Source organism: Manacus candei, unplaced genomic scaffold (genome assembly GCF_025592945.1).
Source record: "Manacus candei isolate 608988 ecotype Guabito, Panama unplaced genomic scaffold, ASM2559294v1 h1tg000076l, whole genome shotgun sequence".
NCBI classification, from domain to species: Eukaryota; Metazoa; Chordata; class Aves; order Passeriformes; family Pipridae; genus Manacus; species Manacus candei.
In genome coordinates this window covers 3,295,602-3,318,080 of record NW_026138124.1, presented here as the reverse complement: position 1 = coordinate 3,318,080, position 22,479 = coordinate 3,295,602, and the positions used below count along the sequence as shown (strand labels likewise).

The window sequence follows — 22,479 nt, the reverse complement described above, 5'->3', positions numbered from 1 at the left end:
CATCCCCAGCAGCTGGATCCACCCCACTTCCATTTCAAAAGCAGGCAGCTCTTGCCTCACCTGCAAGGTGTTTTCTGAAACTCCAGCTCTAACATAGTTCCCAGTTCCCAGACTAAGTGTGTCCATTCCCAGATAACTCCCTTTTGCCCCTGGGTCTTTGCACCTTTTCCACAATCTGGCTTAAGTGAAGCTGAGATAGGGAGAGGAGGGACTTGCTCATACCCTGAGCTTTCATCACTCAGCTTTAATGACTCTCCTACTCTCCAGCTCTGCTCAGCCACACATTGGCCAGAAGGGAGAGGGGGAGGAGGCAGGGAAAGGGATCCAATCTGATGGGAAAAGGCAAAGAAAATTGTCTTGTTCACCATAAGCAAACGAAGGCTCAAAACAAAATGTCCCTGGGAGAAGGTGCTGAGCGGGATGGACTCAGGATGGACATCCAGCTTTGAGCTGCAACAGCTGCACGTGGGAAAGAAAGTGAATGAGAGGCCCTGACAGAGCCAGGAGGGAGAACTGAACTTCCAAAACCTTTGGCAGAGGCTGAGAAGGACAAACAATCCCACCCCAGCTCCTGCAGGATGAATCCCTCACCTCAGCAGCTCCACCAGCCCAGGCAGGGATGTGCCGGGCATCCCGTGGCACAGCCCCCCTCCTGCTGTACCAGCATTTCATGGCTTTGATCAGGCAGTTTGATCAAGTTGATAAACCAGATCAAAGGGCCCAGATTTCATCTTAAAAACGGGAAAATTGGCTCCCTGTGCTTCGTGCACACAGAGGGATTGTGGGGGGCTTTGAGCCACTTCCTCCCCCACAGGGGAGTTGCTGAAGTCAGCAGGTAATGAGTGAGACTTTCTCTGTCCCTGAGGGGCTGAGCAGACACAGGTGGGTGTTATTTGACAACTGAGTGGGGAAAACCAAAGCTGGAGAGCCCAGGACACCCCCCATGCAGTCAGGTACCCCACACCCATCACCGTTGACTCCCTCGTAGCTCCGGCACCAGGAGCTCACCCAGGAGACAGAGGGGGCTTCTGCCCACTCCAGGGCATGGCTGGTGCCTTTTGCTTTCCAAACGTGCCCTGGGTGGTGTTTCCCAGCTTACACCACCCTCAGCCCCTCCACCCTGACCGGCAGCAGTTGGTCTCCATCCCTCTTCCTCCTCTCCAAGGTTCTCACAGAGACTCCTCCCATTTTGGGAATGATAAGGAGGAATTGTTGCCAAGCATTTGTTGGAACTGCCTCCTGCCCCGGCCCTTCCATAGTTCCATGTCACACAGGAGGTGGGGTCAGAGATTTCTGCAAGAAATTCTTTCTTTCATTAGCAAAACACAGGTTCTGGAGCTGCCTTTTCCCAACATTCCCATATAAATCCTACCACCATCCTCCACTCACCTGTGGCTGCTACACCTCTTACAAAGTGCAAGGAACATTCTGGCCTCAGCCCAAAACTGCGGTTTATTGAGCAATAACAGGAATATAACAGGCTACAGAGGGAGGAGAAAGTGGGTTTTATCCCCTTCAGGAAAAGATATTGAGAGGACAAAGCTGGAGCGAAACCAGAGTAGCTTTTACTTTCTTGCATGTTTAGATTGTTCTTATCTTTGCCAGGACACATCCCACCTGCTCCACGGCCCAGGGATAAGTCACTCTGGCACGTGCCAAGCTGCAGGAATAATTTGTCACAGATTTCTGTCTTAATGCCTTGGGTATTCTGGACTAAGGGCACAAAAACGATGAGAAAACAGCTCTCTCCACGTGGACAATTCCTTAATTCCATATTGGAGCAAAACCTGACACGGGGCATTTTAGACAAGCGTGGTTTGGGGTGAAGGACAGCTGCTTCTGCTTCCATCAGGGGCACCCTGACATCAGGAGATTTTCTCTGGAAACTGAAGGATGTCTTATTTTAAACAAAACAAAAAAAAATGGAGAGCAAGAATCAGCTGCCATTCCAATGACCTGGATATTTCTGGTGGGGGTTGCAAAATTTGAAAGAAGGTTCCAAACTATGTGCTGGTAAAACAGTGTGTGGTTCTTTGGACCAAAGCAGCAGCTGGTGAGATTTGGAATCAGCCTCTGGAGAACTCATTTCACTTGGCTTTGTGATATTGAGTGATTTCCCAGATCTGGGATACCTCCTCATGAAGTTTTTTCTTGCTGGGCTCCATCCCACTGGAAAGGCTTCGTGCAAACTAAGTTGAATAAATGACAGCAACAGTGCAGGCAGCAAAAGCACAAAGCCAGTAAAAAATAATAACAAATCCCAGTATCTTCCCAAGTCCAGACTTCTGGGGAATCCTCAGTGTTCAGCATTTAAAGTCACCAGAATCTTCTTCTAGAGGAGATAAAAAGCAGTGTGTTAACAGAGAAGGACCTGCCATAGCTGTGGATTCATTTCCACGGGTTAAGCTGGAAAAGAGGGATTGATAACTGGAATTATGAGAGCGTGACAGGGCCTGACTGTCAGCAAAGGAAGGATGATGTTCTGTTAGGAAAAGGCATGGCACTGGAGCAGTCTGCCTTTCCCAGGGGAGAGCCACTCTTCCCTACATCTACTTCCCAGGGACTTCAGAGAATTTGGAAGGAAAGCATTAAAGATCAAGATTTTACAAATCCTGAAGGCAGAGGGAAATAATAGAAATACAGGCAAGAGCTATACAAGCAGAAATCAAATTCCAAGATCTCTTCCATAGAGTGGGAATCTCTGTTCCAATGAAGAGCTGCTTTTGGCCTGACCAGGATGTGCTGACAGACAGCACAGAGCTGTGCTACAGAGAGGCCAAGCAGCTGGACAGACAGACAGACCAGCCTTCCCAATTTGGACATTGCTTTCCATGCAGAAAAACATGGGAATCACAGCAAAGACCTAAACTGGAAGGTCTTCTAGTCAGAAAAAAATCACACAATCCCAAATGGGTCAGGCTGGAAGGGACCCCAGTGGGTCACTGGTGCCACCTCCCTGCTCAGGCAGGGCCAGCCCAGAGCACAGGGCACAGGATTGTGTCCAGAGGGCTCTGGAATCTCCCCAGGGAGGAGACTCCAGCCCCTCCCTGGGCAGCCTGTTCAGAGCTGGGGCACTGCCCAGGGAAGAAGTTCTTCCTCCTGTCCAGCTGGAGCTTCCTGGGCATCAGTTCCTGCCCGTTCCTGCTGTGCCATTGCTGGGCCCCCCGAGCAGAGCCTGCTCCATCCTCTGCCCCCTCCCTGCAGCCCCTGACACACAGTGGGAGGGCCCCTCTCAGGCTCTGCTCTGGAGGCTGAACAGCCCCAGCCCCCTCAGCCTTTGCTCAGAATCCCAGAACAGGGCACTTGGCTTGGTCTTGCACTGTCAGGGCAGGAAAATCTGCACTTTGGAGGAACCACTCCCAGTGCACCTGATAAAATGGAGAGCCCAAACACATCCCAGGGATGTACCTGGCACATGTCCCGGGGGTGTACCTGGCACACAGGCCCAGAGCCCCATCAGGCAGCTCTGGTTGAAGCCCCTGGCTCTGGTTCTCCCCTGTGCCTGCAGGCAGGAGCTCTGGGAAGCTCTTACCTTGCTCCTTGGTGCACGGCGACTTCCATGGTCTGAGGTCCAGCTTTGGGATCTGCCTGCAGCTCACAAAGTACTCGGGGTACCTGTTAGCCCTGAAGATGTGCCTTGAAACTTTAGTGATGCCGGTGTTGTCACAAATTATTCGTGACAGGGAGATTTTGGCCAGTGCACGGCGTTGCTGAGGCGTGAAAACCCCGGGGTTCTCCCACCAAAATCTGCAGGAGAAACAAGGACACACAACAGATTTTTGCCTTCTGGCTTCTTCACGTTCAGGACTCCCACATTAACACCAATAACACAGTTCTGTTGCCAAGAACAAATTCAAATTTCTGTTATTTAAATCAAGAGCCCTGACTCACCAGCTGGATAATTTAATTTGCCTTTTTTTTTTTTTTTTTTTGTCCATGGACTTATAATAAAGCTGCAATTGAATTAATTGCCCTGTGTTCCCTCAGATGAGGCACAGGCTCCTCTTTCAAATAGGAAAGGCTGCACAGACCCTGGTTACAGCCACATGATTGCTGTGCTGGAACCAGCCACGTAATTACCCATTTTAAAAAAAAAAAAGCATTTGTTTCCTGCCATAAGAAGAGGATTTCTAGATGTGCAATGGACTGTTTGCCTCTAAGCTCCCAGTACTGGGGTCTGAGCTCATCCTAAGCCTTTCTAGGCAGAACTGCTTCCCAGAAACAGGGGTTGTGATGCCATTTTCAGGCAATATTGCTGGCAGGTACAGGGATCTTGCTTCAGAAATGCAGCTTAAAATGGGGCACTGCTGCACCTGATGCCCCTGAGCAGCCTCAAGGAGGAAGAGGAATTCAGGGATGCTCAAAGTTCAACGCTGCTGAAGGGATTTTGGATGACAAGGAAACCCCAACTCATATCTTGGTGCAAGCAAAGACCAAACCCTGCTACACGTTAGATCACGGAGTTCCAGCTCAGAAAGGAGAAACAGTGAGAAATCACCTCCAAGACCCCTGAGAAGTACAGAAGACACTGAGATGGACAAAAATGTGTATTGCAAGCTCAGAATTTGGGAGGTGAGCAGGTGTTTGAGTTTTACAGGCACAGCAGGGAGGGGACAGGGATGCTGCCAGTGCTGGGGGAGCAGCTTGGGCTGAGCTGGGACCCAACCAAGAGGGAACATTTCACCTTTCTACTCCCTAAAAAGCCTGGAAGTGTGTCAGTCCTTCAGCACCATCCTTTGGTCTGCAGGTGAATTTTCAAAGCTCCTCAAAGCAGGAACCACCACCTCAGCAGATGCTGAGCAGTTGCTTCCAGCACAATAAGTTTGGACCTGACAGATCTTGCTCCAATTGGATGAAGTCAATCCACCCAGATCCTGGTTTTCCCACCTTTAGAGCTGTACCTGTTTCTCTTGCTAAGGTTTTTGTTATGTTCCCCTTCCTGCTGGAGGGAGCTGCTGGTTGAACACACAGTAACACCTTGAGAGCACCGATCTGAGGGAGGAAAAGGGCTCCAACATTCCCACATGGAGAAGGGCAACCCAGTTTGCACAAGTAATGACTTGTGAACAGGCTGAGAGTGAAAACACTCGGCTGGGAAGGGATCTCAGCCCAGGATCTCAACCATTAGACGGGGCATATCACCAGAAAGGGAAAGAAATGTTTGGAATAGTGAAAAGAAGAGCAATAAACAGCTGGGAGTTTCCAAATCTGCCTAAGGAAATCTCCATAAACTCCAGCCTCTCTGTCCTTTGGGGTTGGGATTACCAGCTCCCCCTCTTACCTGTCCCCATCTCGGATGTTCCTGAACTGGGTGCCAATGAGACAAGCCATGAGAGGCCCAACTCTGCCTCCCTCCACAAAGGGCTCTGCAAGGGCCCCAATCCAGATGTCAATGTTATTGGGGGTCCCATAGAGCTGTAGGAACTTCCTGGCCAGATCCCGATTCCTCAACACTCGACCAAGGGACTTCACTCCAGAAGGCTCTGAGAGCCCACAGAATCTTCTCCAGGAGTTGTAACCTGCGAGTGGTTGGGTATCAGAGACAGATCAGTAACGTGTTACCACCACCTTATCCTCTCTTTCCCAAAGCTGGGACACAGGGAGGGCCCCAAAATGTTTAAAGCATTTTTTTTATGTTTCTGCTAATGCCATTGACTTCCCATTCCTCCAGAGCCAGTTCCTCCTGCCTGGCCTTTCAATGCTGTTTTGGGAGGGCCATGACTTTGCAGGTGATCTTTGCTGGTGGGAAATGTTCCACCACCTTCCAGTCACATTCTGTTCCACTCAGCAGGGATGCAGCTGATGTTGCCTTCAACCTGGACAAGATGCTGATGGTCCCTCTTTCAGGACAACAGGACAGTGGCCAAGTGCTTCCCCACAGCTGGTCCCTGTATAGTCACAGGGACAAGCCATCCCACACCACACAGCCCAAGTTACTTCAGCCATCAGACTTTGCCAGCTGGACTAATTTTTCCTGTACTGCAAACAGCCAAAAATCCACTGGGCCACAACTGGTGCATAATTCTGCTTCTTGGTGGACAAAAAACCTCTGCTGTGAGCACAGAATGGTTTGAGTTGGAAGCCAAAACGTTAAAGCCTGTCTTGTTCCACCCCCTGCCATGGGCAGGGACACCTTCCACTAGCCCAGGTTCCAACCTGGCCTTGGACACTTCCAGGGATGGGGCAGCCACAGCTTCTCTGGGCAACCTGTGCCAGGGCCTCCCCACCTGAACAGGGAACAATTCCTTCCTAATATTCCTTCCTAATATGCCTGGATGACACCACTATCAAATAATTCCAGGAGACTGAGAATTTTCTTCATCCAAAAATCAATTAGGAAGGTTGTTTTGACCTTGCTGTGCCATCACCACCTTCGTGGTTGACTAATACCAGGAGTACAGTGGAACTCAGGGTGCCTGAGACCCAAAGTTAACCACACATTCACCAATTCAGAAACTCACTACTTCACAAATATATGTGAATTCCACTAGGGCAGGTCTGGAGTCAGAGCTAGAAACTCAGGATTTGTGGTTCAGAAGAGGTCCTGCACAATGATGTTCCTACTTAAAGCGTGGAAAAATCACAGCCTTCTCTTTCAACCAAGGCAGAGCAATCCTGTGACCTGGCCATGCCCCTGGGTGTGCTGCAAAGCCTACGAGTGGGCTTCAAACCTGTGGATCCAGCTCACTTTTCATCACAGTTTCAAAGGATTTACTGACACAGCAGCTCCAGGCACTTACATCAGACTAATAACAGTGTTGGGCAACGACCCACCAGGAGCCAGCTGTGGAGTCCCACCAACAATCTATTTCTCAAGAGCATCTTGCAATGCCATTGCACTGGTTCTGCCCCTTGCAGAGCCCTGAGAGTGGTTCTGACATGCCTTTTGTTCTGGGACACGGTCTTTGTAGAGAAATTACCATGAGGTTTTTCTCACATATTGGAATCTGCTCTTCCAGTCACATGGGGCTGGGCTGGACCACTACAGATGCTTGGAGAGAAGCCACGGGGGACTTCTGGCCCTAATTCCACTCCTGCAAACTTGTTGCTGAAATACTTCACCAACTTTTCTATTTGAAAAATACAAGTCTGTCACCGAACAGCAAACTTTGCTCTGTGCAATGCCCCGTGTTCTGCCTCACACGTCTCCTCCAGCTTCATCCAGGCTCTGCCTGCGTCGCCCAACCTCCCCCCACTTACCTATGGTCATCCAGAAACAAGGAAAAGGTTTGGGAAAGAGCATCAGGGAATCACAGACTATCCTGAGTTGGAAGGCACCCACAAGGATCAGGTCCAGCTCCGAGGTAGTTTCAGTCAGTCATGGGCTGGAGATGTTTCTCAGTGCCCGAGCAGAAGCGCCTGATTTTCAATTCCTCGGGCAGCCCTGCTCCCACAGCAGCTCACCTGGCAGGCCGTGGTCTCTGCTCCGCTGCATGTTGAGCGCGGCCAGATCGAAGCCAATCCTCTCCACCTGCTCAAAGAGCCGGTCCCGGAGCTCGTCCACCACCATCTGCTGCTGCGTCATCAGCTTGGCCTGGCTGGCCATCAGGTTCCGCAGGTAGGGATCGATCCCACCTGGAATGGTGACACAGGGACGTGCGAGCAGTGCGGGGAGACCGGCGGGTGTGCGACCGGCTCGAGAGAGCTGAGCACGGCTTGTATTTAATTATGAGCTTCTGCTACGTGAGAATCAATTTTCCTGCCCTCAAAGAATTAGAAAGTGCTTTGAATAATGTTCTTGGAGGCGACAGCAATTAAGGGATCAAACCACGAGCTCCGTAACGTGATGGGCTGCACTTGACTGCAGGGAACAGCTCTGTTGGGAAAACTCTGGCTGGTTGAAGAGGTCATTTAATACAAAATACACTTAATACAAAGTGCTTTTAAATTTGGCTGAAGCAGGAGCTCATCCAGAGAGGGCGGAAAAGGCTGAGCGGGATAAACTCACTGCAAGAAAGGCTTTACCTTCTTGAAGGATCCTCCAGACGGCAAAGAAGGAGGTTCCAAGTCGAATTTCGGGTGTTACGGGCTTGTAACTCTCATTTAGGCGACCCACAGTGGGGGGAATTGAAGCGTGGGCGAAGCGAAAGGCCAGGGTGAAGACGTTGGATATCCGAGGATCCACAAACTCGTTGTAGCCCCGGTAAGGAGGAATCAGATGCTGGAACCTGCGTCCCAACAGGAGAGGCAGGTAGTCCCTGTAGGTTATGATCTAGGGGGAAACAAGGAGAGGATGAACCATCAGTGTCTTGGCTGTCAGGTTCTGAAGAAGCAAAGTTGTCGTTCGTGTTGTCAAACGACAGGAGCTGTCGTGGAGCTGCTCTGATGGGATGGATGGACCACCCCAGGGCCAACCCGCCTTTCACCTCGCCACACCTTCACCCAGCTGCTCTGGCAGCCCAGTGGGGATCCTCCCTGCCACTGTGGAGGGACATTTTTGTTTCTCCACAAAACCTCTTCTGCAGCTGTCCATGTGCAGCTCCAGACACGGACACGGGCACTGCAGGGCACTGCCCACGCTCCTGCTTTCTCCGGCCAGGCATGGAGGGATCTCCACACCCTCTAACACTGAGGAGCTTTGCATGAACATGCAGGGAGCTGGATGAAAAAGCAGCATGGACACCCCAGGACCACCAGGGAGCACGGACACTGCTCGTGCCTGATCCACACACACCCTCTTACCTACCCCCTGATGCTCAGCACTCCGGTGTCCCCTGACACGGCCTCTGTTCCTCAACGCTTTGATAGGTCAGAGCAAGATAATAATTGGTTGGACTTAATGATCTCAGAGGTCTTTTCCAACCTAATTGATTCTGAGAATGCCAAACCCTCCCAGATATTGTCTCCCATCAGCCAGGCAGAACTGCACCCTGAGATGGCAGAGATAACGTTGGCAGCGTTGGCACATGGGATGACACCACCCATGGGCAGCCCTGAGAGCCCTCCCATAGCAGAGGATTCCAACCCTGCCCTCATGTCTCTCTGAGATATTGAGGAAGTGCCACAATACAATTAAAAAAAGTAAAAAAAAAATAATTCTGTGTCAGGAGAAGAAAATAGATTAATTTTCTGAAAACCATTGATGTCAACACAGTGATGGAGATGATGCCTTTAGGACAACCCTTTGAGTCTCTCCACATTGCCTTACCTAACATGTTTATCCAAAAATACTATAATATTTAAATTGACAGTTAAAAAAAACTTAAACATTTTGATATTCCTGGTTTTTATTGCTTGTTAAGCCAGCTCAGAAGACAAGTTTCCAACTAGGTCTGACTAAGCACTGCCTTTGGGAACTCCATGTCTCCTTTTCATAAGAACCAGCCTTTTGCGTTGCCTGTGAAACCTCATCTGGCTTTGAAGCTGGTCCTGCTCCAAAATGGAGGCTGCACAAGAGACCTTGAGAGGTCCTTCCCAAGCACAGAAATGTTTTTGTGACCCTCAGGTCTTGTTCAGGGTGAAGTCTGGGGTGCAGCACAGTTCCAAGGGGCTCTTTGCCCCAGAGGACAGAGGAACACCATGGCAGGCTGCACCCACCAGCACGTGGGGCTTCTTCATAGGATCCCAGAATGGTTTGGGTTGGAAGGAACTTGAAATATCATCTCATTCCAGCCCCCTGCCATGGTCAGGGAACCATTGAGAGGAGGAGACTGCCAACCCAGAGGAATTTAGTCCGAATTTCCAGTGTCATTTTTATCAGGTACCAAACACTGGTTAGAAAAACTTTTCCTCTCACTTCTCTGCCTGTTGCTCGAACAAAAAAGTGCAGTTAGAAACCACCAAGCAATTTTTGAATTTAACAGCAAAGGGACATCCCAGATCTGGGGGGGACCCCTCTGTGCTTGTTACTTCAGGGATCTCCGTGTGATTTTGCTTTGGTTGAAAGGGGCTGGTGGAAAGAATTTGGGCCTTTGCACCCCAAAAACCTCACACCCTTTGGCCACCCCATCCCAACAGAGCCTCTCACGTTAATGCTGTGAGACTGCAGGCAGAGCCAGGCTGTGTGAGATGGTACCTGGATCATGGCTCCCAGGATCTTCCGTGCCTCCTGGTAGAGGGTCTCATCATTCCAGTGGGGATTGAGCCTCTTCAGCTGCCTGGCCAGGCGGTTGTGCTCCCGCAGGAAGAGGGTGTGCATGCAGGCCAGCTCCAGCATCTCGCTGGCTCTGGTGTCACCTAGGAGGGTCACAGCTGAGTGGCAGTGCCCTGTGCCTGGCTGCTTCCCACTGGAATGGGAATATCCCACCGGGAAGCATGCACAGAGCAATTTTTAGATGTGTGGAGACCTGCGCTGCGGAGAAAACGGGGGAGAAACACAGAGGAGGAGGAGGAGAAGGAAAGCGAGGTCAGAGCGCCCAGGATTGGGCAGCACCAGGGAAAAGCCAAATTTCTGCTGAGGCAGCAAAAGCCAAGATGCCACTCTGGTTGGGCTCAGCATTGCAGAGAGATGGGGAAGGTTTGTTTCAATTAAGGGCTGTAGCATTTACTTGAGGAGTTAAATACAAGTAGGTGTTATCCAGGCTGCCATATCAGAGAGACATTTGGTCTCACAGTCAAGAGAGAAATGTAAGATGGGCAGAGGGAAGCCAGGAGGGCTCTGAAAGTCAGAAGGTCTCCTTCAAACCGGCTGAAACTGCGGCCAAAGCAAGATGACAGTCCCAAACAAGCTCCCTGGGGAGGAAAAGTGAAAGCTAAATGAGTCACAACTTGAAGGAAGAAATTACAAACAGCACCACAATGAAACATCAAATCCTTCTTCAAACATCTGGGGCAGGAAACCCAAGAGCAAGCAGGTGATGGGAGGATAAAGAAGCACTCAGAGAAAAGCAAATATGTTGCATTCAGTGCCCCTGTCCCATAGTAAATAGAGGGATTTACTCCTGCTCCCAGCACAGAGCCCTTTTCATCCACTGTCAAAGGCTCCCTGTGAGGGGCTGCGGAAGGACATACAAAAGCAGCTCTGTGAGGTTTCCATGAGCAGAATTCACCCAGCCAGGGCTTCCAACAGAGCTCCAGGAGGCAATGCTGAGCCCTGGTAGGCAACAGCACATGTGAAATCCCCCCAGTTCTCAGGGACCGGAAAAGTCCCAAATAAGACACTGAATTTTCAAAGACACTTCTGAACCAGCCATGAATGCATTGATGGGAATGTTCCAGCTATGGAACAGGAACTGCCCCTGCAGTCTAGAGGGCTGGAAAGTACCTGATATTTCCACCTTGGAAAGTATCTGATATTCCTGCTCTGCTCCTCACTGGGCATCTGCCTTTGGCCACAGGTCCCACATGATCTTCACCAAGGGGAGCAGGTGAAGACATGGAACAACAGATGGGACAGACATAGAGGTGTGAGAGGCTGGAGGGAGCACAAAACACCAAAAACTTCACAGGAGGAGCTGGAGGATGGCATCAAGCAGAGGTGTCCCACCGGTCCCACCACCAGGTCCTGATGGTATCCAAGGACCTTGGGGATGCTGCACAGAGGATCTTGGACAAGATATACAGGGGGCCAAGGGAATAGAAAGCAGCTCCACAGCTGATGAGATCTGTTGTGCTCTCAAGTTTTCTCCAGCAGTGCCAGGGCTGCTCAACCTGGCAGAGCCAGCAGAGCCAGGAGGTCCTGCTTCCAAAAGAAAAAGACCAGGGAGCGAGACACTAATCCACAAATTGTGTGAGAAATGTCCCTGTTGGGGTTCCCCAGGCTTGGATCCTCACCAGCTGGGCCAGGGAGAAGGGAGCAATGCCCAGGGTCCGAGGGGTCACTTCTGTCTCTGTGAGCTGGGGATGGGAGAAGATGGCAAAGGGCAGCAGGTAGGAAGGGGGTGGTGGCTGTGCAGTGATGTGGCTGGAAGGGGGACACAGATCTGGGAGGCTGTTTGGGTTTGGGAGGCTGTGCCCAGGACCAAAGGAGTTCTTTTTGTTGAAGAAGTGGTCAAGGGGATACCAAAATCATGACAAAGGTTAAATGAAGCCAGAGCCTGTCCTGATGGACTGTCCTGGCTCCCAGTGCACCCCCAGCCTTCTCAGTGGTGACATCTTAGAAGGTCACCATGGTCTGGAGTTGGCCTCATTCTCATTCCATCTGGGATCTCAGCTCCTCTCACAGTGCAGCAGGAACTCTGATGTGCAGCAACACAAGCAAATGCTTCCAGGAGCTGACCCAGCCCAGCACCTACACACCTGTCCCCATCCTGCAGGAATAGAGATGGCCATGGAATGACAAATATGGACAAACCATTGCCTCCAGGCTGGGCTGCCACTGCTGTGCCTGTTTGGCTCCACCATGGCACTGGTTCCCAGGGTACTCTGGACCCTTCTCTGGAGCACAAATGGGACAGATTCACTCCAGGCCTATTGTCACAAAGAAGACTTGGAGGTGGTGAAGACCTTTCTCCTGCCTAGCACACCCTGTCTCAGCCTTTCATGACTTGCTACACTCTGTTTCCTCCTTCAATAAGAAAAACATTAAAGAAAATAGGAAGAAAGAGGAAGAGAAAGAGGAAGAGAAAGAGGAAGAGAAAGAGGAAGAGAAAGAGGAAGAGAAAGAGGAAGAGAAAGAGGAAGAGAAAGAGGAAGAGAAAGAGGAAGAGAAAGAGGAAGAGAAAGAGGAAGAGAAAGAGGAAGAGAAAGAGGAAGAGAAAGAGGAAGAGAAAGAGGAAGAGAAAGAGGAAGAGAAAGAGGAAGAGAAAGAGGAAGAGAAAGAGGAAGAGAAAGAGGAAGAGAAAGAGGAAGAGAAAGAGGAAGAGAAAGAGGAAGAGAAAGAGGAAGAGAAAGAGGAAGAGAAAGAGGAAGAGAAAGAGGAAGAGAAAGAGGAAGAGAAAGAGGAAGAGAAAGAGGAAGAGAAAGAGGAAGAGAAAGAGGAAGAGAAAGAGGAAGAGAAAGAGGAGAGAAGAAAAACCTGAAGAACCGACCGTAACCAGTGGAATTGTTCGCTCTGGTTTTCAGGTCAAGGGTGAAAACACCCAATTTACCTGCAAAAAAGCAAGGGATTCGAGCTGCCCCACTGGCCTTGAGACAGGGCTCCTTCCTCATGGGCCCAAAGGGCATGTAGGCCCTGCCCCTGTCGGTGAAGTTCTGGTTCACAGCCAGCAGGCCCAGCCCGCGGCTCCGGTCCCGCAGCCGCCTGGCCACGGCCACCTCGCTGCCGTACACCACACTGCCATCCAGGAACGAGGTGAGGGCATTGACCTGCTCCCGGACCCCCCTGCCCGGGGTACAGGCAGGGGCAGAGCGGAAGAAAGGCAGGCAATCCCTCCTGTTGGTGATTCGGGGGTCGTTGGGTGGGATCTGAGGGAAGAGAACGGGAGAATCCGTCAGCAGGAGCCGCGGGGTGAGGCACGGCCGTGGCAGAGCCACCTCACAGGTAGGGTGGAGATCAGTCATAAAGCCTGATATGGAGGGTCAGGTGGACAGCAGAGGTGCTCCTTTAGGAGTCCAAGTCCCAAACAGCCTGGAGACACCTAGATTTCCATACAGTCCTATGGATTCCTAAAGTTTTTCCCTATAACTTATATATATTGGATTGAATCACAGAATAGGCTGGGTTGGAAGGGACCCGCAAGGATCATCGAGTCCAACCCTCATCCCTGCACAGGCCCATCCCCAGAAGTCCTGAGAGTATCTCTGTGACTGTGCCTGACACCCAGGGACAGCACAGAGGGTGTTCCAACCCCCTTGGCCAGCTCTGGGAGGATGTTCCCCCATGGCCAAGGACTGGGAGAGCCACTACCATCTCCTGCTTGGAAGATTCCCTCTCCCTGTCTCCACCATCTCCTGGTTGGAAGGCAGATGCCCTCTCCCTGTGTCCCCTGGAAGAAGGAAGCTGGCTGTACCTGGATGGGGAAGCAAGGAGGCCTCTTGGCACAGCTGGTGTCACAGTCTATCTCACCACGAAAGCTGAACCTGGCTGGGGTTTCTGGGCTGAAATCCAGGTCGTGGTCAATGAACTGCCCCCACTGCATGAACATGAGGGACCTGCGCTGGTCCAGCCGGAGCCGCTCGGGCGGGAAGCGAACGATCTCGTTGGACACCCGCCGGACCTGCAGGGATGGAGGCAGGACACGTGTGTGGGGAAATGACCTGGACAAAGGGGTGCACCAGGTCGTGGGGTGGTCAGTGAAATTCCACAAGGCATTTCTGGTGCTTCACAGACAAAAAACCACCCAAATCTGTCGGCACTGGAAGGTGTCACCGAGTGTCCCTTCACTGGGTACTGCACTGGTCTGGCTCTAGGCAGGGGTTCTGAGCCTCTAGGCCCAGACTATCCCCTGATGGACTTAAGGAAGGAGCTAAGCAAGCCTGACAAAGGGAGACAAAACAGATTGTAAAAGACATTTCTGAAATAGAAGTGTGGAAAAAATAGTCACTGAGAATTTCTTAAATTATTCCAAGGCTGCCTTCCCTTCTTATCTTTTCCCCACCCATCACAATTCCCACACCAGTTCTCCCTTCATTTATTAGTGCACAAAAGTGGGCACTGTGCTGTGCCCTGGAGGAGGGTTAGGAAGTACAGTGGACACGTGAGCACGAGGCACAACTCAGAAAGTCAGGGAGCTCCTCATTAGTGCCCTTGTTGCATCAAATCCAAGTGACCAGAAGGCACATCACAATGTCCCTGCTCCCACTCAGGTGCCACCAGAGCCACACACCCAGATCACCCACCCAGGGACACCCACACAGAATTTCTGGCCAGATATTTTTAATTCTGGGGGTTCCTTTGCTCACTTTGTCCTCTGGCATGTTGCTTTTCAGGAGACGACCTGTTGCCACAAACCAAACCAAAAAAAAGGTGAGCGAAATGATTTGGCTTAAGTGCACTCAATTTAAAAGAACACATTGCATGATTCTTTCCTCATCTCGTGCTTCTGCATAATCAGGTTGATTTTTCTTTGCTTTTCCTGAAGGCTAGAGAGCCCTTCTGATGGATCCCCCTGGATGTTCTCATCGGATCACTCTGCAGCTGGTGAATCCAAGTTCCTCCTCCAATCCCCCAGTCCAGCTGGTGGGTGAACACTTTGCTGCCTGTGACCTGCCCAAGAACTGACAATCCCCAGGCCCTGACTGTGCATTCTCAGGTGACTGTTACAAACATTACCAGGGGAAGAGGGAATCCATAGAAGCGCCTTCCCTCTGTCCACCCAGGGGGGATGGACACGCCGTCCTCGTACTGTGCTGGCAGCCACCTGGCCAGGGCTCTGTTGGAGGCTCCTAGGGATGGGTGCCTCCTGCCAGAGGGAGTGGAAGAAGAGCAAACAATTAACGTCATCAGGATCATGGCAGAGCCAAGAGCTCATGGATGTGGAGAGACGTGGACCTTGGAATAGGACCGGACAACAATCCGGGAGCTACTGCACCAATAAACCTCAGGATTAATAATGATAACAACAGTAATCATAGAATTGTTTAGGTATGAAAAGACCTTTAACAATCCATCCCAAGCCTCAGTTTCTCCCAGGCAAGAACTCAGGTGACCCTTGGTGTCATGTGGCCTGAAGAAGAGCCCTCAACGTCAGACCAGGGGTGGAAACTAAAGTTGGAGGCTTAATGCCAGGGAAAAGGGCCAGAGGCTTCTGAATGGCATTCCCAGTGACCTTGAATAGAAACTGGGGGATTTGGATTGGGAGTGTTCCTGTGCTGTTTGGTTCTTTTGAAGGCCATCACTGAATGGTAATTACTGGATGGCGACTCCACCACTTGGGCTGCCCCTTCCAATGTCTGACAACTCTTTCCATGAAGAAATTCCTCCTGATGTCCAACCTGAACTTCTCCTGGCTCAACCTGAGGCCATTTCCTCGTGCCCTGTTGCCCCCCAGCCCTCCAGCTCAGCCCCTCACCTGTTGTTGCACTCGCCGGTGATCGTTCGGTAGCGGGAAGAGGCACAATTTATTTTCTTATCCTGCTGGTCACATCCACTGGCCTTGAAAATCATCCCCAGCTGAGCTGGAGTCAGCAAATCTGCCAGGGGACAAGGGGGAACAAGCCCTCAGGAACACACTGGCCCAGGTTCAGGGAAAGGTTTTCCTTCTTGTACCCTTGGGATGGTTTCTTGTCACAGCATCACCTGTACGACCACAACGTGCTGTTGTTTAAGACCTTCCTGCTCAAAGAGGTGCTGAGGAGCAACAAAGCTGCTTTTCCTGGCTTGGAAAGCATCAAACCCAGCAAAGCTGTGGTCGAATCTCATTTATAATTACACATGAGGCCTGGGCAGCAGCAGAATGATTTTCTAGCATTATATTTTCCTTCCTCTCCTCTCCCTTTTTTCTCTCCACCATAAAATGCAAACAGCTCCAGCCACCCCAGGGGATGTTACAAGTTTTTCCCCCTGGAAGCATCACCAGTGAGTGTCACCACTGCTCTGAGCTTGGAGAAGAACCATCCCATGGCTGGGCACACCAGGAGACTTTGCCTTTGTGTTTCCACCGTGGAGATTTCCCCTTGCATGGGAGCTCAGTGGCTGAGTTCAGCCAGCAAAGCCTTAATCACAGAATCCCAGAATGGTTTGGGTTGGAAGGGATCTTAAAGCTCATCTCATCTCAGCCCCTGCCCTGGGCAGGGACACCTTCCACTAGCCCAGGTTGCTCCAAGCCCCGTCCAACCTGGCCTTGGACACTTCCAGGGGTGGGGCAGCCACAGCTTCTCTGGGCAAACTGTGCCAGGGCCTCCCCACCCTCACAGGGAACAATTTATTCCTAACATCTTATCTAAATCTCTCCTTTTTTAGTTTAAAATTTAATTCCTCCTTGTCCTGTCACTGTCTACCAGTGACCACTGTCTACTGAGACCAGTAAAAAGTGTCTCTCCCTCTTTCATAAGCCCCCTTTAGGCCCTGGAAGGGGCTCTCAGGTCTCCCTGGAGCCTTCTTTTCTCCAGGTGAACCCCCCCGGCTCTCCCAGCCTGGCTCCAGAGCAGAGATGCTCCTTCTCTGCTATTGCTGCTCAAACGAGTCCTGAGTCCCTCACAGGTTTCCTGGTCACTGCTGCCACCAACAGTTTGGGTCGCAGAATGGTTTAAGGAGCCTCTGGGCTTGCAGCTGAGGGATGGCAACCAGCTGGCCCGGCAGGTCTGTGGAGCATCATTCCTGGATGGAGAGGCTGGAACTGAGCACCACCAGCCCTGCCATCTTCTTCCAGCTCACCCCATCCTGGAGCAATGCTGGGACACCCCAGGATGTGTGTCCTGGCCTGCCAGTGCTTTACTGGAATGCTGGGGAAGTGCCCAAGGCCAGGTTGAATAGGACTTGGTGGAAGGTGTCCCTGCCCATGGCAGGGGTTGGAACCAGATGATCTTTAAGATCCCTTCCAACCCAAACCATTCCATGCTCTCCATGAGTTCACCTTTTATGGCAGGAGCCCTCCCTGTGCCTCCCTGAGCTGTTTCTCTTTCTGCCTCTAATCTGCCTCCTGCTCTCAGCAGACTGGCCTGGCCAGGGAGCCACGATTCCACCTCAGGGAGGACATTGTTCCCTCAGACACAGCTGAAATGTCCTCTCACATCTCCCCATTCTCCATTTGGGCCTTCTCCAGCATCCTGTCCCTGGTGCAGCACAGTCTGGCAGTGACTTTAGTGCTGGCTGAAGCCTGGCAGAAGAATTGCCTTCCTTGGGGTTGAACTACTTCAAGTCACATCTCTGGCTTTGCTCATTCCCAGCTCAAGCAGAAGAATAATATCTACCAAAGTCCTTCAAGCTTTGACCCATTGGTCCATGAACCTCTATATTGCAGAAAGGGCCAGGGATGTGCCCCAAAACACTTTCATTAACTGACAAACCCCTAAACCATTTTTTTTAAAATAGAAAGAGAGCACAGAAAAAGAACTCAGCTTTGCCTCTCTGCAGCCACGTGGGGGAGGTTTGAGTCATGGTCCATCACAACCTGCTTTCCTTCCCTCCTCCCAGGCCCCACAAAGCCCCAGTGGCCAAGCCCGGTGTCTTCCTCCTCTGCCTTCCTCCCAGCACAGGGAGATCCCCACCTGTGACGTTGAAGTCTCCCCTCACAGCCCATCTCAGCTTCTCCTTGAGGAGGCTCAGGGTGGTCTGCACATAATCTGCCGCCCGCACGGCCGCCCGGGTCCCCTCCACGGGCTGCTTGAAGTATCTCAGGAGCTCTGCCGGGCTCAAGGCATCGTCCTGCAGGTGCTGCTTGATGCTGCAAGGGAGAAGAAAACAGAACCTGACCTGGGGCAAGGCCAGGAGTGCTGCAGGTTCCACATCTGAGCTTTCCTGGTGTGTCCCTGCTCTGAACTGCAAAGGCAAAGTCACTGAGAGAGGCCAGGGCTGCTCCCAGCACCCCTGGCAGAGGAGCAGAGGGAGCTGCAGGAAGGGAATCTCTCAAATTGCCCAGCTCCACCTGCCAGAAGGCAAATTTTAGGTCTTTAGATCCTTGAGGTACCCAAAGCTCACTCAGCTGTTATCCAGACCATCCAGGTGTACATCCCAAGGTCCCAAATGCCTCCAGCTCACCCTGTCTTAAAGCTGCTGGAACCTCCTGTCAGCTGGAGGGGTCCCTGAGCCAGCAAGGGGTTTCAGAGTGTGGCTGCAGGAGGAGGACAGCTATGGGCTGGTGGGAAGCTGGACACTCCCAAACTATGCTTGGGAGTCCCACAGAGTGTCCTCACTACAGCCTTTTGCTGTGTCCATGGAGGGAACCACTTGAAATCAACTCCTGGCACCACCTCAGAGCTCCTCTGAGGAGTGGAACAGAGCCCAGCACAGTGTCAGGTGATGCTGTGAGGGTGGGGAGGCCCTGGCACAGGCTGCCCAGAGCAGCTGTGGCTGCCCCATCCCTGGAAGTGTCCAAGGCCAGGTTGGACGGGGCTTGGAGCAACCTGGGCTAGTGGAAGGTGTCCCTGCCCATGGCAGGGGAGTGGAACAAGAAGATCTTTAAGGTCCCTTCAACTCAAACCATTCTGTGATTCTGTGAACACTGAGCTGGGAGGAACAGTCTGCAGGGAGGAGGTCACAGCTCTTGGTGCCCCAACAGCCTCGGAGACACGGTGTAAAACCAGGGTGAGCAGGAAAACCCTGGGTCACAGCACTCTGTGCTCCCAGAGCTCCTCATCCCCTGGACCTGTGCTCAGGGAGGAGGAGAGGGTGAAGGTGCAGTGCAGGGGTCACACAGGGGTCACACGGGGGTCATAGGGGTCACACGGGGGTCACACGGGGGTCATATGAGTGTCACAGGGGTCACACAGGGGTCACACGGGGGTCCCACACGTGTCATGTGGGGTCACACAGGGATCACACAGGGGTCCCAGGGGTCACACAGGGGTCACATGAGTGTCACAGGGGTCACACAGGGGTCACATGGGGTCACACGGGGGTCACACAGGTGTTGAGAGGTCACACAGAGGTCACACAGGGGTCACAGGGGTCACACAGGTGTCACATGGGGTCACACAGGGGTCACACAGGGGTCACAGAGGTGTTGAGGTGTCACACAGAGGTCACACAGGGGTCACACAGGTGTTGAGGGGTCACACAGGGGTCACACAGGGGTCACACAGGTGTTGAGGGGTCACACGGGGGTCACACGGGGGTCACAGAGGTGTTGAAGGGTCACACGGGGGTCACACGGGGGTCACACGGGGGTCACAGCCGTGCCCCAGCCCCAAATCTCACCGGTCCCGTGTGCGCTTGTAGGCGACGTCCACCAGGCGCTTGGCCTCGGTCACACTGCTCAGCAGGGCCGTGTCCGACAGCTCCTCCAGCACATCTGGGCAGGGACAGGGAGGGCAGAGCTGAGGGTGCTGTCAGAACCCTGTGCTCGTGTCTCCAGCACCCAGGGCCTGGGCACAGCAGTGCTGGAGGCAGTTGCTGCTCGTTCTCGAGAGATCTGGGTATAAATATGATCCTCAGAGGGGTCTGAGAGTTGTTCCTGGGCATGAAGAGGTGTCTCCACCAGTGGGGGCTTCGAACAGCCACAGTGAGAGATACAGGCTCCCTCCTGCTGTTTCCCATCCCTGCAAGTGTCCAAGGCCAGGTTGGATGGGGCTTGGAGCAACCTGGGCTAGTGGAAGGTGTCCCTGCCCATGGCAGGGGGTGGGATGAGATGAGCTTTAATATCCTTCCCAACCCAAACCATTCCATGATTCTGTGATTCTATAAACAACCCAGTTTCCTCATGGCTTTCTCCAGTCCCTCCTGTAACCTCCTCTTGCCACTCTCACTGCTCCTCTTCCTGCCTGGGGGAGCTCCCAAAAATGAATTTCATCCCCGTCATCTTCTGGCTGTGGGTCACAGAACAGGAGAGGACAGGCCCTGATGGGCTTCTCTGAGGGACAGCACTTTCCTACAGCTTCCAGGGAGAAAAAAAAATGTCATAAAATCACACAGAGGAGGTAAATATCTCCAAAAGCTCCCCAGAATTTTTAAAATATCTTCCCTGATCAGCCCAGAGTTTATCTCTTGGATGATGTTGATGAGAAAAATTATTGCCTGAGCCACTATTTGAGACAAATGAAAGATCAAGCATATGCTTTCCATAAGGACTTGACACTCTAAGTTAACAGGTGGGGGTCTCTAGATGTTTTAGAGCTGTTTAGTGATCCAGGGCTGGAAGAGAGGAATGACTGCTCCATCCCCAAACTTCCAGGCCCTGGAAGCTCAGGGAGCAGGAATAGAGGCCCTCATACCTGAGAACTGACCTCCTTTAACCTGATTTAAGAAACCAGGAAGGCCATGAACTGGTAAAAACCTGAAGCAGCCAGGATTGCTGCCACAGGAGGGACAAACTGTGCTCCTTGCGACACCTCTTCAGGGCTGTGCTGCTACAATAGAGCAATTCAGGCTCTTCCAGGCTGAACTTTTATCTTTCCTGCTCAGAAATTCCCCTGATCTGCAAAGCCTGAGGGAAGGACAGTACCGTGGGAAGAGGATACAGGTGCCTGGAAGAGGCTGAGGATCACCAGGAGCCCCGGGAAGGTTCCTGCCTTCATCCCTGCAAAGGAATGCAAGAAGTGAAGAAGACCAAGAGCCAGTGGATGGGAATTTCCATGCCCACACTGAGGATGCCAAGGGAGCTCAAGGGGCATCCCCTTCCCAGTGCAAGGGGTTGTCCTGCCTGGGAGGTCCTTGTAGTGCCACAGGGGGACCTGAGGTCCCCCTGTGGCACTACAAGGACCTCCCAGGCAGGGAGCAGGGAGCTGCCTCCTTTCCTGGGGATTCCCAGCACTTCTGGGAACATCCTGTTTGGGACTTCGGGGGCAACAAAAAGGGAGCAGAACACGCTGCCAGTGCAGCTTGGCAGGGAGCTGGGCAGCAACGCGGGGAGTGCAGGGGGCTGGAAGAGCTGGAGGGGAAGAGGGAGCAGCCAAGGCAGCGTGGCAGGTCCTCCACACGCAGAAATTTGGGATGTTTTTCTCCCAAATCTGAAGCACTCACCTCCCGGGGCTGCTCCGAAGCAACCAGAGCTGTGGGGCTGAGCCTGCTGCTCATTGCCTGACCCCCGCCGTGCAGCTGCCTCAAAGGCAGCCCAGAATCCACCCTAAAACGCCCAGCTAAACCCTTTCCCCGCGGGGCAGCCCCTGGCCACAAGGATGGGGCTCCAGCCGCATCCTCGCCGTGCTCCCGGCTCTGCCAGCCCCGAGCCAGCGGGAATCACAAACCTCAGCTGGACGCTCCAAACCCAGCCCCAGCCCCCCACCCACGGCACAGGAACGAGCCCCCCACGCCCAGAGAAGTGCCCCGGGCAGGCTCTCACCCGCGATGTGCCGTGTCCTCCCTCCCCCGGCCCCTCCGGGCCAGGCTTTTATCCGCCCGGCGTTATCTGCAGGGGCTGACCCGGCATTTGGGGAACTCCCCCTCGGGGTGTGAGGCCAAGGCAGCGCAGCACCCACCCCAGCACCACGGCAGGGAGGCCCCTCTGCACCCACTGCACCCCCAGCTCCAGAGGAGATTCCCCGTGTTTTTTTTCCAAAGGGAGACGTGAGGCAGCACTTTGTTGTGGCTTGAGAGTGTTGAGTCCTTCTGGGGGTGTTTTACAGGGACAAGATTCCTTACCCCGTGGTGCCCTTCATCCTTCCTTTCCATACCAGATCCCAAGGGTGCCTGTGCTGCCCAACACTCCCCATCTCACCTCCTGCTCCGTGTCCACCGTGGTCCGGAGGGATCTGCGGATGCTGCTCCTTGTGCACGTCCCTGCAGCAGGAGGAGGCACCTGGGTGATGGTTTGAACAGGTGTCACCAACCTCCAGCTGCTGGTCTGGAGCTCAGGGAAGCCCAGGCAGGGTCTCACCCTTTCCCAAACTTCTGCTGCACTGGGAAGTGATCCCTGTGGCCAAAGCTCCTTTCTCTGTCCAAGTGCAAATGGACAAATTCACCCCCCAAACTAGGCTCCACCATTCCTGTTCCCAAAGCCAGGCTCCACCATCCCTGTCCCCAAAGCTGGGCTCCACCACCCTTATCCCCCAAAATGGGCTCCACCATCTGCATCCCAAAGCTGGGCTCCACCATCCTTATCCCCCAAAGTGGGCTTCAACATCCCT

At 52.6% G+C, this 22,479-nt stretch overlaps 2 protein-coding genes across 2 annotated transcripts in view; one reads left to right on the top strand and one right to left on the bottom strand.

Moving 5' to 3' along the window:
* Window positions 1-22,479, top strand: part of LOC127480909 (uncharacterized) — a 147,769-nt gene that overhangs the window by 10,496 nt on the left and 114,794 nt on the right. The gene's annotated exons all lie outside the window — the stretch shown is intronic.
* Window positions 1,487-21,430, bottom strand: LOC127481045 (eosinophil peroxidase-like). The gene is made up of 14 exons (XM_051809878.1): window positions 21,377-21,430; window positions 20,859-20,997; window positions 19,616-19,709; window positions 17,968-18,143; window positions 15,831-15,951; window positions 15,092-15,221; window positions 13,830-14,036; window positions 12,969-13,284; window positions 10,016-10,176; window positions 7,966-8,212; window positions 7,405-7,575; window positions 5,282-5,519; window positions 3,533-3,747; window positions 1,487-2,332 (listed from the first exon to the last, which is right to left on the bottom strand). Exons 1-14 carry the CDS (start codon window positions 21,428-21,430, stop codon window positions 2,304-2,306), a joined length of 2,298 nt encoding a protein of 765 aa, XP_051665838.1. The 3' UTR covers window positions 1,487-2,303.

Bases quoted from the DNA above. Each gene is read 5' to 3' on its own strand.
- LOC127481045 (XM_051809878.1), bottom strand. From the start codon at position 21,430: ATGAGCAGCAGGCTCAGCCCCACAGCTCTGGTTGCTTCGGAGCAGCCC. The intron at 19,710-20,858 runs GTACTGTCCTTC...GTCCCTGCCCAG, and splicing joins ACCTGTATCCTCTTCCCACG to ATGTGCTGGAGGAGCTGTCG. The intron at 10,177-12,968 runs GTAAATTGGGTG...TGACCCTCCTAG, and splicing joins AATCCCTTGCTTTTTTGCAG to GTGACACCAGAGCCAGCGAG.